Raw genomic sequence first — 17,643 nt, forward strand, 5'->3', positions numbered from 1 at the left:
GGAATTTGATTAGTAATGTAATTACAGGGCATTTACGATTGTATGGGACTAAAAGCTATACAGGACGATTAAAGAATAGGGAATCGAAGAGATTAAAGACGGTTGAAGGATACCGAAATTGAATAACTCTTACCTATGAACATTTTTAAAGGAAGATCACTTTTTTAGATGATAATCAATGGTACATCAAAGATGGTAGATGATACTTATGTTTCCATTGTAGGTCCTCATACTTTATGAGGACCTTCTCCATAATTATTTTAATATCCCTTCCCTTCAATAAAATATGAATTTCTTCTTAAAATAAATTGCCCCGTCTTTCCAGCACTCCATAAAGAAAACAATCAACCCATAAATAATATATTCCGCTAACACGCCATCTTAAAGTATAGATAAGATGGTAGCTATTAAGTAAATAATTGCACCACTTAAGTCTCACAACAATGGAACCACTTTCCCTACAAAGACCAACCACTTCCCCCAAGAATATCAACCAACCCCACAACAACCTTGACTTGGTATTGCCACCTATAAGTGACACACAATAAATCCATCCGACTATCAACATTTATTATCCCTAAGCATTAAAACCGATTTCCAACTCAATTTAGACAAAATATCCCATCCACTGACCTCTGACCTCAGCCGCTCAATAACTTTCAATGACAATCAGCAAAAGTTTTAACACAAATATTTCGTAAATTTAACACCACATACAAAAAAACTTCAAGGACTAAACTTTTTTCGATAGCATACTTTTTTGGGATGCGATGGAACTTTCGTAATCTATGGAGAGCGACGGACGGGGTACGGTGATGTCTGGGATATGCAAAGGAATACATCGATGCCATGGGATGTTTCTATTAGCAATATCTTTTGGTAAAACTGTAAAGGATTAAGCTCTTATCTCACAGATAAAGAGAGTTTGGTGAAGAATATCGGGGAATTTCTCGTATTGAAGTGGATGGCAGTTCTTGATTCATAACTTATTGGCACCAGGGAATGTTCCCTGGGCATGGCATCCCTCCACTTTATAGGCACTTACGTCTTATGCCCCAATCCATCATTTTGCAGCCCTTCCTCTTGGATGTTGTTGCTGGTGGGGGATATTAGGGACCAATTTGTGACCGACCCTCGGCCGAGTCGGCTGGAGAGCCCCCTGATGTTGAGAGCTCCGCGTCCTCCTCTCGTCCTCCGAAATGCAGATGTCGAGACGTCGCGCCCTACATGACGGCCCCGCGGACGAGAATCACTTTGCGATAAACGCCTGGCGTGGCACGGCACGTCACAAATTGAATTGAATTGGAACGACTTCTAATTTTGTCAATTTTGTGTATGCATCAAGCGCCGGGAGTCCCCTCGGAGCAGCACCTAGCGGTAGATGAGTGGGAGTAACGGAGCTGGAGCCCTCGACAGACATCCGTCCGCAAAGGTTCCAGCAAAGGTGCCTCCAAAAGGTAAAATAAAACTGTTGCCGTCGCAGCCGCCGCGGCCGTCGTCGCTGCCGGTAAACGTAGTGTCTCGTTATGCTCACGGTGCCCGATGTTCGTGTTTCACCGCTACTCTACGGCCACGACGACATGCGCGCTGTCGGTGCTTTCCCGAGCAGCATTACTTCATGACTGAACATGTCTGGACATGTCTACTGGCGCTGCTTCTGCTGCTGCTGCTTCGGGAGCTTTGTGTCGAGGCTTCGCTTCGTGTGCGTGTGACTGTGACGGCAACGAAGTGCACGGCGTAGATAACAACGGGACTCTGGGAGAGTGCGTGTGTGTTAGTGGCCCTGCTGCTGCTGCTCCTCCACTGGAACACTCGAGCCGGGCCGGGCACATCAACATCTAAGGATGCAGCAAACAATTTTTTGATATTGCTCAAACGTTCAAGTGACCAAATAAACGTGTGGGAGTTGCCACTCAGGTGAGGCATTCGAAAGAATGCCCATTAGCCCACGACAAGACGCACATGTACGAACGGGCGCCGTAAGAGCAAGTGGCGAAAGGCACAGAGCAACAGCAACGGCGAAAGGGATGGCAAAACCCAGAAGTGGGTGCCCAAGGAAAGACACAAGAAAGATACTGAAAAGGGGTGTGGGGTGGGGAGGTGAGAGTAGGAGCACTCAGCAAGGCATTTTCTTCTTAGATAAAGACATTCCAGCACTAAACATTTGAGAAGCTCTTAAGCGAAATGTCTTATTGATGGCTAACAGCTTAAAAGAAGGCAGTAAAGGCACGCTTATCCTTAACATCCGTTTCTAGAGATGATCTAAGAGAGGTCTGAGCTATATCACCACATGAAGCTATAAATAATATCTTGAAAATAATACGCTATCATTTGTCTAGAAATATGTTTAAAACATACAAGTCTTCCATTTTACATATACATTTGGATCCATCCAAATATATTAATATCCAGCCCACTGTTCCCGCATAGAAACTCGAACAAAATGAAATAAAACCGAAACCGAAGCCCAAAGCGACGCTACCGAAACACAAAAGAAAGAGCGAGACAGCGCTGCCTGTCCGCGGAGAGAGAGAGCATATAAATTGTGGGCTCTCCCCCTGTCTCTCTCTCATTCTCTCTTAGTCAGGGCAATAAATATTGAAAATATATTAAGAGAATCAACCTAATGCCTGACTTTGCCGCCGAAAGAGAGCGACAGCAACAACATTGTCAAACGGGAACAAACGAGAGCGAAAATAAACAAACATTGTAGGGTATCCCACCCACCCCCGTAACCCGTCTGTAACCTGCTCATAGATAACGCGGGGGGACGCACACGAAGAGTATTTTGTGTTTGGCAATCAGTCGCAGGTGTTTCGTAGAATTTAAGTGTGCCACGAGTGTTTAGAGGGCTGAGGGGTTTGTCTTCCACAAAGGGGAGGCAAGAACGATATGAGTAAGTGGTAGAGAGTGTCTGTACATAGGTGGAGATACCTTTTCCACCTTTCTTAATTATTAAATAGAGATGATTTTTTGTATTTATGTAGATACGTAATTTCCGTGTTTGTAGCTCTATGAAATATGAACCCTGTATCATCCAAATTGTGGACAATGAACTCCGACAAAGTAGGAAGTCCGCTCAAGGCAAAGCTTTTACTGTAATTGAATTAGGACTCTATGAAGGAATTTTATGTTCCGCAGGCTGAAGCTCACCACTATACAAACTTGTCATGTACTTTAAGCTTAGGAACACTCCACCTGAAACACCGTTTCTGTAAAAGATTACCCAAAGATTACACACAACTTCCTTGCGATAAGAGAAATGACTGAGATATGACCCACATTTAGGTGGAACCCTCAAGAAATGTTGACCCACATTGATTGTCTGTGTTTGTCCCCCCTCAAAAATATGTCTAAATAAAACGCGTAAAAAACCAACATCATCATTTTTTAAGTAAACATTTTGTTTCCCCCGAAAGAGAGTGCAAGCGAAAGACACACAAAAGTAGGCAACACAAAAGCGTCAAGCAATTAGCAGCAGCAGAACGCCAGCGGCGACGCCAACGTCAACGTCTGCAGACAACAACAAAGGAAAACTAACATTAGGATCACGAAGCATTCGATACCCTTTAATATTTATTTTTTATTTAATAGATATATCATAGAGGGAAGCAAATATTGTCTTAAATTATCTGCAATGTTTCCATCAAAGTTTGTTTTTGAATTGATGTTTTCTATGATAATGATAGTGATCTGATATTAGGAAAGGTGTACGTAAAGATTCTGCTACAACAGTATTCTGCAGAAAAAGAGAATAACAAAAGATTTCGTTCGATTGTTGATTCAGATTAGGAAAATATTTACTTTATTGTGGCGAAGTAATACTAAAAAACATAACACCTTTTGCAAGTACATTTGTATGTATTTTTATGTGCAAAGAAGCAACAACCGAAAACGGCCGTAATCTACATTTTACACCTTTGGAATGCCCTTTGGGCGCCACAGGGAGAAGGCACCGACAGGGGAGTGCGATGAGAAGGGAATGGTAAAGGCAGGGGATGGGATTGTATAGAGGAGCTCCCAAAAGAGAGAGCCACACAGAGAGGCAACATGTGGCTGCTAAGTGGTCGTGAATGAGGAGACCCTCGCCATCACATCACCCTCTTCCCCAAACAAACGAAAAAAAAAGGACCTTTCCCCAATGTCATTATTATGAGCGGCTCGAGGGTGGTCCGTCGCAGCGGGGCGGTTTCCTGTGAGTCAGGTGGCACCCCAACATTTCCGCCCAAAGTTTTGCTTACATATAAAATATATGTGGTATATTTTTGTGTGTGTGTTTTCCTTTATTTAAATGTCCTTCATGATCATCGCTTTAGTTTATTACTGTAAAGGTGCAAAGCAGGCCATAAAAGTGAGAGTATCTTGATGATTCAGAGGAGATTGCCAAAGACGGGAGAGAGGGTGACAAGTAGGGAAAGAGAGGAAACTTAAAGTTGATTTTTCTTTTTAAATTTAAATCCTATATCGCGGTCTATCTGAAATGATATTTTTCTGCGCATTAGAGCATTCAAATTTCGTTCATTTTTTAACTTTTCTTTTTGTTTCTTTGAGTTTTGTGGGTGTGTTTGGGCACCTTCTCCCTCTCTCTCTCTTTACTTCTCTCCAATTCCCAATGGGACTTTTATATGTAAAGTATGTCATTTTGGCAAATTCATTTCATGTCTGTGCGCCAGGTGCTTGTTGGTGTGCCTGTGCCTGTGTCTTTGTGTGTTTTCCCGGGACTTTTCGGCCCGGAAATCATTGCGGATGCCATTTTCGTGGTATTTCTGTAGCCTTTTCCTGTTGATGCATCACCCTACATATCTGTACCTATATTTTGTTTATGCCATTTCCTAAATATTACTTTTTATTGCTGCGCTTGCGCTTCAAATTATTTAAATTTAATTAAATTTTCTTTTCAGCTATTAAATATTTAGTTTTTAACAAGAGATAATAGAAAAGAACTCAATAAAATATGGAAATAATACTATTTTGGAACTTTGACTTGCTACTTGCTTATTTTTAGATTTACTTTAAAAAGTCATATTCATATTCATATTCAAATGAAATCAAGAAAGTCCAAACGAATGTTACTTTCATTTATCAGAATTTCAGTTCAGCAATGAAAGCTAACTGATATGAAATTTAGTCCTTCCAAAAAAACAGATTTCTTTCCTGGCTAACAAGGTTCTTGCATGTGCTAAGGCGCGTGTTCTAAAAACTATTGGTTGCTGTCTTCGATGCCGAAAGCAGTACAAAAAGGTCGAATGTTTGGATTCAAAATGAACTAGTGTACATACATATAACTAAATTACTATTTGTTACTAGTTTCTGAAACTCTTATATATTTTGGACTAAAATAGATAAATTAAGGAAATCAATGAAGAATTCGGAAGTCTTTGTAGCTCTTAATATATAAAATGTTTGAAGCATTGTATTTTTTTAGATGCCTATTTATGCAAGAAAAGGCCAAATAATATAAATGTAAAAATTGGGAGAGATTAATTAAATTAATTAAAAATAAAGAAGGTCACTGTTTTAAATCAATGGAAAGCCTTGAACTATTTAAAGACGATTGGCATTAGACACATTGCTTTTAAATTGATTTAGAACTCACGTAATTTATCACAAAACTCATCTTTCATGGTTGATACTTCTTTTACTTATTTAAATTGAGTATTTTTATAGAAATATTCGTATTCTGACGATTAGTGTAAAAAGTATACTTCTTTTCACTTAAACTGCTTTGATGTGCACTGCAACTCTTTTCAATCTTCAATTCAACGAAAAACAATCACGATACACCGCTTTGTAATGCCAGCAAGCAACTAAAGGACTTTCGCCCAGTCAGACCCTCACCCTAGGCAAACTTCCTACTCGGAAAAATATGAAATAACAAAATAGCAACAGTCGGTTCGGCTGTTCCTGTTGATAGGCATGAGGCCGTCGCCTTTAGTGGAGCATAATTATTGATAAAACAAGTTTCTAATTACACGCCAAAGGATATTCGAAGGATATTTATGAATGAAGTGGAAGGAAATTGATTTTAAATGGCTTCGAATCAGGCAAAAATGAGAGCACTCACCACGTGACGTTGGATGGTTCATCAGTATCGATAGGGGGCACTCATCATCGTCGAGTATGTACTCTGTTCCATCGCTGTTGACCTGTAAAATGGTAAAGGGGAATGTTATAATATGCGTCAAAGATTATAAAGAGGAAAAGTAGCAGAGCCTTTCGAGTAAGCAGAACATACTGGAAGCTAACGTATTCCTACAGTTACTTATATTCTATGAATTTCTGCTTGAAACATAAGATTTATGGCAGATACAATGCCATCTGTCATTTATATCTTTCAGACTAAAGAGGTTTCAAAATATTATCACATTCTCATAACACTAAATGACTTATGTATATGTAATGGGAAATACTATTGAAAAGATTGATTACTTTAATATTCGATGGCTAAAACAAATTTAATTAATATTAAAGTACTCTCGTGTGGGTCTGCGGGAATTCGGATAGCCATAGATTCGGATAGAAAAGCCAGCCTGTTGCATTGTCTTAATTTGTTTATGCGTTTCCACATTTCCTCGTTTTACATTTTGAACCTTCGGTAAACAATAACACAACCTCTCAAAACTATCTATACCATCCATGGCCCCGATGCACTCTCTACTTCTCTTAATGTCAAATCCCCACCTGAACCAAGCAATAATGCAGTGGATCCGCCTTCTCCAGTCCGTATTTGGTGAGCATTTCCCTGACCACTGCCTGGGCGCAGTCCCGAATGGACAGCAGCAGCGTCTTGTAGGGCACATCCTGGCACAGGCTCTCGCCATAGATTTTCAGTGTGCCGCCCGTGTCGGGTCCTCCGTCTCTGGATCGGAATTGCTGGAGTTTCTTCTCCAGCTTTTGCTGTCGCCTTCGACGCATTACGGCCTCCGGATTTGAGATCGATCGCGTGAACGAGGTTTCCGGCAGTTCCGTGTAGAGTTTTCCGGCCACAGCATCGCTGCCATCGGGCCCACCGCCACCCGCATTGCCATTCATGTGGGAGGAGTTGGAACCCGATCCAATGCCGTTGCCCAATCCCAACTGACTGCCATTTGCGGTGGGCGGATCGGAGCTGAGTTTGGCCATCTTTTCCTTCTTTTTCTGCTCCTTCTTTTCCCGTTTGGAGAGCTTTCTCTTGAAGTTCAGATCTGTTTGTTCGATGGGCTGTGGGGAAGGACGAATGCAGACGATTAAAATGTGCTCTTCTTGAGGCTGTTAGGTATACAATACTCACTGTGGTCTTCTGGTCAATGTTCTTGAGCAGAAAGCGACCCTCCCGGTCATCGATGTGCCAGTTGAGTTGCACCAGAAGTGGCTTCTCGTCTGCGTTGAGGCGCCTCTCTTCGCCATTGGCATGCACCTCGTACAAGGCATAATTGGGCACGGATAGCATTCGCATATCGGGACGGAATTTCTCAATGAGAGTGTCTGTGGTCACAAAGATATTCAACATTAAATAAAGGATAGTAAGAAGATATGTAGCCATTTCTTACCTATGACATCTGTGACGGTGGCATCAGATGCCACGCGTATGCATTTGGTGGCCACCTTCTGGCCGGCATCTTGGAAATAAAACCGCATAACGCCATGGAAGAGCAGGTTCTACAAAGAAGGAAGCAATCGTTAGCTATAATCTCTGTAGTTTAGAGGGTTTTGATTTTCATACCTCATCTGGCTCGGAGAGCGCAAACAAATCCAATCGATTCGCATTCCATTGCTGTATAACTGAACGAACTGCCTCGCGATCCAACATCTTCTTGTCATGTGACATACTGTACAGAGACTGTCGTGAGGTTTTTTCCGGGGATTCCAGCGATTACAGGAGTGGGCCTCTCCTCCTAGTCTCAGTGCTTTGGGAGCGTTTACTGTATTGTGACTCCAGTGTGACTCCGTTGTTGTGTTTCTTGATTTTGTGTGCCAGCTCCGCCGTCTATCTGTAAACAATAAAGCACACATTCAGATAAATTTAGATAATTTTGTAGGTTTACAACTCTTCCAAGGAAAAAAGCATCGTAAACAGAAATGGAAATGGAAAAAGTTGGCGCAGATGTTGCAAACATTTTGAGTTTCCATTGGAAAATGTAAACAGAGAGATGCAGAAACTGAATGAATCATAAGAAGGGAAGTTCTTGTGGCTCTGGAGAAAGTATGAATGAACTTTTGGGACTCGTTTTTTATGAATGAGGAAGAGTTGGATATTTATAAGAAATAACTCTACTTTTTATAGCTTTTAAGCGCATTTTTGCATAGTGTAACTCTGTTCCTGCCTTCAGCTTTCTAGGGAAATGTCACGAATTCAGATATAATTTATGATTGCTTCATGAATGTCTCTAAACCAATTAAAAGTTCCATTACATGATCATATCTGTATGGAAACCCCTTTGGAACCCAGCGACCCTCGACAAATAACTTCATCAAAGCAGAAAATTTCATTCCATTTGTACAAATAACATCACAAGATGTTATTTGGGGCGTGTATTCCCCTCTCCCCCTATTCGTAACAGAGTTCAGAGCAGAGCACAGCAAAAAGTGTTGTCAAGAAGCGGAACTATGCCTGAACTGAACACTATTCCAACCCTCTCCACTGAGTCCGTCTCTCAGTCCGTCTCTTTTGAGTTCTATAAACTTTTGGTCTTCTATCTGTGTTGGTATTCCATCTTCCACTTCTCAGTTCTCTTCTTGTTGTTTCTTCTGCTATGTTTTTGTTTCGTTTCTTATGTAGTTTAATAACCGTCAACGGTTCCGCTTGGGGGAACCCGTCGCTGTCTCTATATAGGAAGGGAGGGGCTCGTGCGTTCTCGAGGGTTCAGCAGAGTCGCGTCGCTGCCCTGAGGTTGGGGGAGTACCATAGTTGATGAGGAGAACCATTTAAGTAAAGCTATTTTCACAATTTCCTCTTTATTGAGTCAGAGGAGACGATGGCGAGGGCGATGCGATGGCGGGGGAATTTATGTTGCCAGTAGAAATTGCATTATAAACTTTTGATGTTAGCTTTCTCTCTCTTTCATGGTTCAAGGGTAAAGTCCTTGCTGCATTCAGGCGTAACCATCGAAAAGGAGTTTATATAAAAATTGATGTTTGGGTATTTTTGGGTTTCCAACAATCCATTTTTAATGGGTTGCTACGGTGACAGGTGTATAATTTTATTAGGGGTTGATAAAAGGGTATCGAAATTTACAATTTACGATTTTTTGATGTGGCGTGGAAATACTTCTAGCAGTAGCTGTTCCACAGTAGCTATTTTCTCCCCCGATCTAATCCCTTATCTAGATTTCCCGAAATACATATCCCATTTGTCATCCCATTCCAAATCTTATTTTCCCATAGTCATTAGGAGCAATCAGAGCCTCAAAAATGTGACAAATTATACAAAATGATGCACAAATAATCCCCGGTTCAGTTCCGTGAGAGGAGTAAACAGAATTATGTAAATTATACTTCCAAAAAAAACGCAGGGATGGGGATGACAGTAGCAGTGACAGAAACAGGCACAACCCCTGTGATTGTAATTGCGGACAACATTATTAAAAAGACATAAAGGTGATATTTACACCAACAAAAGTGTTGCTCTGCTGCTGCGTCTGCGACTGCGCGCAGTCTGCAGGCAGCCAGTGCCCCCAAAAGATCGCAAGCAGAGATAATGAAACGAAATAAAACGAGCCGGAAAACCGCAACAAAAGAAAAATGTCGCTTGTTTTAGGGAGGAGTGCGGAGGGGGAGAGACAGGGTGAACACGAGAGCGACTGTAACAGAAGTACCGCAAGCCAGCGTGCATAAGCAGCAACAACAATGCCCTGTCTATTGAGGAGGAAGAGAGGTGAATGTACGAAGACGACAACAGAGAGGGAGAGGGCGAGGGCGAGGGAGATGGAGAGCAAGCATTTCGCATTAATTGGGCGTCGCAGCAGCGCAGTCACAGCAAAGCTAATAAGAAAGGTTTATTTATTTAAGGTGAGGCACTCCCATTCGTTGTCTCTTCTGCTTTTGTCACACGCACAGTTGAAGAAACAAATCTGTCAGCATCGTGAGAGCTAAATATGTACATTTCTCTGTTAATGCCCCACCTTGTCTAAATACAACTTGCATTTTGCATCAATTGGGCGTCGTCGCAGCGACAGCAGCAGCAGCAGCGTGGCTTCTCAGAAGCTTCACCTCTCAATGGGGTCTGGGACATGTAAAATTGTTGCTGGCCTAGGCATAACTCACACCCTCTCCCCACTGCGTCTCCCCCCATCCACTTTCTGTATGTGCGAGCAGCTGTCGGCTTGGCACCTGCAGCGCGGCAATAGACTTCACCTCACATCGCTTGAGCACCTCCCCTCTACACCAGGCAAAACTTGTTGCTGCTTGCAGTTTTTGTTTTTGTTTGCTGGCGTTGCTGCTGTGTTTAAGTGCTTTTTTTCCTCTTATTTGAATTTTGTTTCGGGGTCAGTGGGTTTGTAAAACAAACGGAAACGGCCAGAGGCTGGCAAAATAGTGTTCAAAAGGGGGGAAATGACTAATCTGCAGTTCCTCTTTACGAGTAGCATCCAGTCCAGAGAGGAAGCGACTACCTGAATGGGAGCTGCTATCTATGGGCCACGCCTAATTGAAAGTCAATGGTAAAACAGATAGACAGTGGGTAAGACAGTAAGTCAAGTGCCTCGAGAGAAGCAACGGTAAATTAGCGGATCAGCAAAGCAAAGACCTCAATAAATGGCGAGTTTAAAAATAAATACTTATTGGATACGACTTTAGGGGACCAGCTTTAGCCATGACACGAACCTTTGGTTTTGCTTAATTGAATTGTTCTCTCCCTCTTTACTGTCACTCTGTCTCTCTCCGTTTCACCCTTTGCCACTATACCCATTCTTTTGTCTTGCTTCTGTTTGCTTTGTTCACTGCTTCTCCTCTGTTCTGCTTTGATCTGCTCTTCTGTGGCTTCTTCTTAGTCTTTAAGCCTGTGACACTTTTCATGCACAGTCAGCAAAATGCAAAAACAAGTCCCACAAAATCAAAAGAAGGAACTTCAAAATATTTTAGTGGACAACACAAACTTTAAATACTCTTTAGCTAATAAGATTTCTCACATGCAAACGCCTTAGATGACCTATAAATATCAACTAAAAAAAAATCGGCGATCGCAAGATCTTGTATTTATTATAGAAAGAATTACATACTTTCCAAATTCTTCAATTATGTGATTTATTATATGACTCTCCATCCCCACGCCTTAACTTACATACCTTGCATTTACCTAGTACCCTTTCCTCTCTTCCCTCATTTAGTTTTGCTTTATTTCTTTTATGCCATAATCCAATTTTCAGTATTTTATTTCTGGCGACATTTCTCAGCGCTTCGGAAGAAAAGTGCTTTGATATTTCTCTCTTTTTGATATTATTTGTTGCTATTTTTGCTCTTGTTCAGTCATGTAACTGTTGTTGGCGTTTTATTGTTAACACTTTTGCTGAGCTTTTGCGATGTTGTTTTTGTTTCTGCTGCTCGCAAAATAAATATGAAAACAATTTTCCCTTTGAGGCAAAACGTAAACCAAAAACCAAAAACAATAAACCGGCAAAAGGCGGCGGCATACCACTGTGGTTGTTGACTCTTTTTTGCTTTTGCCGTTTCTTTCCTTTTTGTTGTTGTTGTTACGGGTATTATTTGTTTAACACTTTTTTGCGTTCGCCTTTGGGCTTGTTGACCGCCAACGGATAGCCGATAAGTTAGGCGAGGGAAGATGAACGGACGAGGAAGAGCTTAAAGAAGTTTCAGTCCCACAGACAACAACGGAGTGGGAAATACATATACAAATATGTATGTACAGTGGTACCTCTGCAAGGATAACTCTTTAATTATATTTTCCCGGAAATCGAAAATGCATCACAACTTTTGTTGCTACTTTCAGAGTACCTAATAGATGCAAAACTTCAGTTCTTATCTCAGAAAAAAAAAAGCTCGCATTAGGAAGTATTTTCTCAGGCATCTAAGATGGTTCCCTTTCCATAGAGGACACTGTACATATCCGTTAATGTTTACTCAGAGCACAGTGAGTCAAGTTTTTTGTCATTGTTGCCGTTTTCTATTTTCTGCTGTGGCACTGCCGGGCGGGCACGCTTAATTGGTTACTGGAATTGGGTTGAGAGAGTAATTTTTAATGAGCCCTGAATAGGAGGTTCATAGAGGCAGGCAGGTGGGTGGCTGGAAGAGTAAACAGTGAAGAGGAAAGAGTGGGGGAAGGAGAGACCAGCTGAGTCAGAGCGAGGTGTGTGAAATAAAAGAGCGAAGTTCAAAGCAGAGGAAGTTCCGGATGGAATTAGAAGTTCGCTGATGAGGGAGCTGAGACTAATTTTTGGGATGTTGTGAAATTAATTTGTGGAATTATTTCTGGAAAAACTTGAAGGGAAATAACAGCCGAGCCATCCATTAATGGGGTAATATCCGATTAAAGTCTTATTTGGAAAAACTTTTTAAAGGTTATCTAAAGATCACTTAAAGAACAAGGAAAGATGTATAAGAAATCTTTTAATAAGATACACTTTTCAGTATTTTCTCAGCCGCTGCTTCGGGCTTGTGAAAAGGAAAAGCTCAGGTTAAGGGAGAATTTTGAGGGTTTAACAGGGTTTCAGAAATATAATTAGCTTTTTGTTAAGGACAACTTCACTGTACTTCACTTTTAAAGCACAAAGTCATTCTATTAGCCAATTCCCCGAAACATTCCAATTTCACATTTACCACTTCTGCATAGAGTTCCCATAATAAATACCCAAACAACAATCGACCACACACACACACACACATACCGAACACCACTAAAATGTCGATACGAAAAGCAATCTTAAAGATTAGATCGAGGATTCCTATAGATCGTATAAGATGATAACGCACGACAAAGACTTGGAGCATACAAATGACATATTAAAAATGAAAACAAATATAAATAAGAAATCGCGATAAAGATACAGACACAGATACAGATAAGGCAATGGCCAGATAAAGCCATAAATATGTATAATCAGTCAATAACCTGTTGCCTGATAAAAGAAGAAGCCATTCAGTTGGCCAGCGGTGGAAAAGCGTGGGACAGCCGCACATACGAGTGTGTATGTCCAACATCTCTTTAATTAACAAAATGTCACAATTCCAAAGCTAAAAGATACAACAAATACAATACTCGTATCGTCAATAGAGTCGAGATGGGAGGGACAAAAACTTCCAATAAGTGAAAGTTAATTAATAGTTTCCGTTTATGGTGCCGAGTGTTTTCTTTCAAACGTTTTTTTCTGCTTCTGTTTCTTTACTTTTTCTGTTTTCTGTCTCTCCAAATACAAATATCTTGGGCAAATATCTATACATATCGTAATTAGCACGCAACCCAAAACCTCTCCCAACAATAAAAAAAAACCTCCCAATAAAAAAGAAAAGAAAGAAAACCCTATGAATCGTATGAGTAATGCATGCAAATGGCAATTATTTGGTGAAGAAGGGGGCCATATTTGTGCATTTTTGCATGCGCGCATAATTAAATTATTCATTGTTTAATATTCATGAATATACTCGTAATCGTATTTGTATGAGTAGTTTTTTTGTACACGTATACCCTGTACTCATGAGCAGTGCAGGGTACATTAATTTTCTCGCTAAATATAGGTCATGGATGGAGCAATATATAAGAATAAAAATATATGGGATAAATTCTCATTCTTCCGTACATGTTCTGTACCAATATTCGGTATCTGCAAGTCGAAACCCTGAAGTAGAAGTTTGGTGCTGCTGCTGCTGTCGAGTGCATATTCTCACAGTCTACGACTGAGGCACACCCAGAGAGTAGTAGAGAGCAGCACCAGACATCAGGGGTGCAGGGTTTCTTCTACTCCCCAAGATTTATGGGGAAATTAGCTAATCAAGTATGCATGGATCATCGTCGTGTGTGGGGTGCGGCATTGGGGCATGTGGCATGGGATGCTCAGGCATGCATAATTATGATTCAATATATTCTGATTGAAGAAAATAACAAACGCAAAGGCAAAGGCTCAGATTTAAGTGATATATCTTTATACATATGTCGAGTCTCAGCTTATCTGTCTCCTTTTTTCTTACTCTGCCTCTTTCTTTCTGCGTTTATTTTTAAGACTTTTTCGTGATCGTCTCATAAAATTCGTATTAAATGAAGTGTTTACGTCCACAACAGTCTATGAAAGTTTTTACGATTCCTTAACTTCGTTTTCTGCTGTCGTATTTGTCGATATAAACTATCGTGATGATAACACTTAACTTTATTCGATGGAAACATGTAGATACCGTTTAACCGTATACGATGAATACATAGATAATTCAACCTTATCAAATCGTATAAATCCATCGTTTTGTAACCGTAAAGCGAAAGAAAGTTTATTATATTGAATATATACATATCAAATTTCTTTAACTGAAAACTGTAATTATGTTTCACCCAAAAATGTGAGTTTTTCCCTCTTGAACCCCTCCAGTTCTCCTTCTAATCTCTAATCTCTAATGCTCGAGAAGTTATTAAATTATGTTTTTAATTTCAACGAATTTCCCCCGACTTTTCATGACATAATTAGGCCCCACCGTAAATGTGGCTTTCTCTTGGCATAAATCGCTTACGCAACTTTTGGCCACAAACCAAAACAAACAAAACTTACAACAAAACCAAATAAATGTGCAGTAATATAGATTTTATGATTATTCAAAAATTGTTAAAGCAAAACAAAGAGAAATCTCAGAGTTTTCTGTTTAATTACGCAAAGTGCGAAATTGTTGGTAGAGCTTAGGGAAGCGCTATTCACACATATACAAACGTGATTGGTGTGGCTGTTTTTCCAGTGTAGTCTGGCCACTCTAATGAGGAACAAAGAGACACAGCAGACAGACCCGCAGTAGGGGACGTAATATAATTGCAACCAGAGGCACACAACAGGCAGAGACACGCAGAAACAGTTACTAAATGTTAACGTGGCTTAAACAAAGTGTTGTTGGTTGTTGTGTTGAGTGGATTTTGCATATGTTGTTGAGCCATTTCCAAGAGATTGTTGTGGCTAAAACGATGCTGGCGCTGCTGGAGCTGCTGCTGCTGCTCCCTAATTAGGCCAGGAAGCAATTAACCGGTTAATATACCTAACTGCCTGTCGCCTCTGCCTGCGTTTTGCTTAATGCATTTGATAAACACCTACAGTGCGTTACAAAACCATAACGACAGCTGGAGCCGAATTCATGGATTATTTGAACATTTCCATGTCCTTTATAATTTTATTCAATAAATACCTTCAGAATGTTTGGAGATCACAATTAAAGATCAGTTTTATGAGAAACGATAACAGTCGATTAAAAGTATTCCGACCTCTAAAAACGAATCCTAAAACCAATTCCTACTCCCAAAAAACAAAACTACACACAAAACGTTTTAGGAAATCCTAAACTTTTAAATTACATTTTCCTGAATAAAGTTAACATAAGGGAAGATAAGTTATCACAGGAGTAGATCGAGACACATAACGTCGAAAGATCTTAATAATATTTCCATTGAATCTAAACGTAAATTTCTTCCACATCTTCGCCATTTCATAGCATACCGAAACGCACTGTAGTTGTAAAGACAAGCCCAGCCCCATGTCAAGAAAAGAATTCCAGCATTGGGTGCATATTTAATGTGGGAAAAATTATGGCCAAGGCGGAACTTGTTGCTGGCTTTTGATGTTGCCACCAGCAGAAGCAGGCAGTGGGCATTGGTGGCAGTGGCAGTGCCATCAGCAATTGCTAAATGGCCATGTACTTACTTCTAATGTATCTGACAGATACAAAAACAGAGAAACAGATCTCAGGGCGTGCTTCTTGGAAATGCGAAAAACTTTCACTCGCGCCCCGAAAACAACGCCCATAAAAGATACAAGCAGACATAGAGAGCCAAAGAGATAGAAAAAGAGAGATGCAGATAGAAAGGGGTGGGGAAGGGGGACAGAGCAGACACATTAAAAGAGTACAAAACGATAAAGAAACAAGCGACACGACGACACAAGAGACACAATTGACAATTGGCAATAAAGTTTCAATTAACGTGAAAAAAAACGACTCGAAATCATAAAAGTGGATGTGGAAATGGTAATGGAAAGCCAAGTGAAACTGCATTATGGAATGTCTTTTCAGTGGCATTCGACTCTTTATAAACTCTTTGAAAGATTCCTTGAAAAAGTGTTGTATCCATAAAAAGCATGTTTTAGTGACTCGAATTTCGTCAGATTTCCAGCTTGCTGTTAAGATCTGAATGGCTTTCCAATTTCACTGCAATTGGATGGAAGTCAAGTTACTTGAGTTGGGGATCGAGCATTTATTGCGTTCCTTACTCAAAAATTTGCTTCTAATCCAGAAACAAACAAAAATCCAATCTCAAATTACTTGCTTGGCGATCTACATTAAAGCCGGTTCTTATTTCACACACAGATATTCCGATTTCGAATCGAATTTCTTTGCATTCCGCTCTGAATACTTAAGATATGAATGGCAAATAATCGAATTGCATTTGAAATGAAAGAAAGCGCTGTTTTTAGAGGGGAGGGTCTTTGTTGATTGATTGCTGAATAGGTGATTGAGTTTTTGAATAGTTTTCGTTAGGAGAAGTTCATTATAAAAGGGTTTCTCTTGGAGAACTTACACAAAAGGCCCTTAAAGGTTCTCTCTAGGCTCCCTGATCGCTTAAAAGTCAGCCTAAGGCATTTTTTATTGTTTCAAATATTTTCACATATTTTAGGCACATATCAAATTCCCCTTAGATTTTAGTGCCTAAGTAATTGTCAACTTTATTGGGAAAACATAAAATATTTCATTTCTCCACACACTTTATGAGACACTCAGATTGTTGCAGTGGCAGGTTGCAATCGTTGCAGTTGCAGCTGCAATTATGATTACTCGATCCAGCGATATATTCAAATTTCCCAACAGTCTGATGAAGTTAATGAAATGCCGCCTGCTGCATGCCACATGCAATTTGTTTGTTGGCAAACCCGGCGGCCCGTCATGTCACTCGCATCATAAGGCGGAAGAAAGACGTTGGAAGATGGAAGGAGAGTCAAAAGATTGGATTCCAAATCGGAACCGGTTGGATTTGTCTGTTTGTGTGTCTTGTGGAATGTTGCATGAAGCTGCCCCCCATTTCATTGTCTCCAATGCCCCAATGTTTAATTGAAATTCAATTATGAAAAAGTTTATTTGGGGAGGGCATCTAAACGGTTGGGAGTTGCAGGCAATTAATGAAAGTTTCTTTGACCTTTCGACATTCGATTTGTTGCAAGATTTCTTTGGGTTTCCCCAAAATGTTGCACAGCAATCAACATTTCAATTTGATTTAATGCCTGACTCCGGTCATGTCTCTGCCTCTGGTTCAAGGTTTCTTTCAATTTAAATTCAGTTTTGATAGGGTCTCCGTCTCCCCTTCACTCTGGCTGACTCCTCGCTGACCTTCTCTTGCCACAAAACTTTTAGATACTTTCGCTATGCGGCAATGATTGGCTGTCCATGGATGTCCAAAAACTAAACATAAACTTAATTTTAAGTGACCAAAAAATGTTTGTTTTTGATGGGGCATCGATTGGATTTTATGATATTTTATCATTA

General features: G+C 40.4%; 1 protein-coding gene across 1 annotated transcript in view; it reads right to left on the reverse strand.

Annotated features, from left to right (window-relative positions):
* LOC117899714 overlaps positions 1 to 17,643 on the reverse strand; it is a 54,745-nt gene that overhangs the window by 28,727 nt on the left and 8,375 nt on the right. Inside the window, 5 exon segments of the mRNA XM_034809929.1 lie at positions 6,065 to 6,146; positions 6,682 to 7,200; positions 7,271 to 7,464; positions 7,530 to 7,638; positions 7,703 to 7,970. Coding sequence (XP_034665820.1) covers positions 6,065 to 6,146; positions 6,682 to 7,200; positions 7,271 to 7,464; positions 7,530 to 7,638; positions 7,703 to 7,807 — 1,009 coding nt within the window. The 5' untranslated portion in view covers positions 7,808 to 7,970.

The sequence above is a fragment of the Drosophila subobscura genome, chromosome O (assembly GCF_008121235.1).
Source record: "Drosophila subobscura isolate 14011-0131.10 chromosome O, UCBerk_Dsub_1.0, whole genome shotgun sequence".
Taxonomy (NCBI): Eukaryota; Metazoa; Arthropoda; class Insecta; order Diptera; family Drosophilidae; genus Drosophila; species Drosophila subobscura.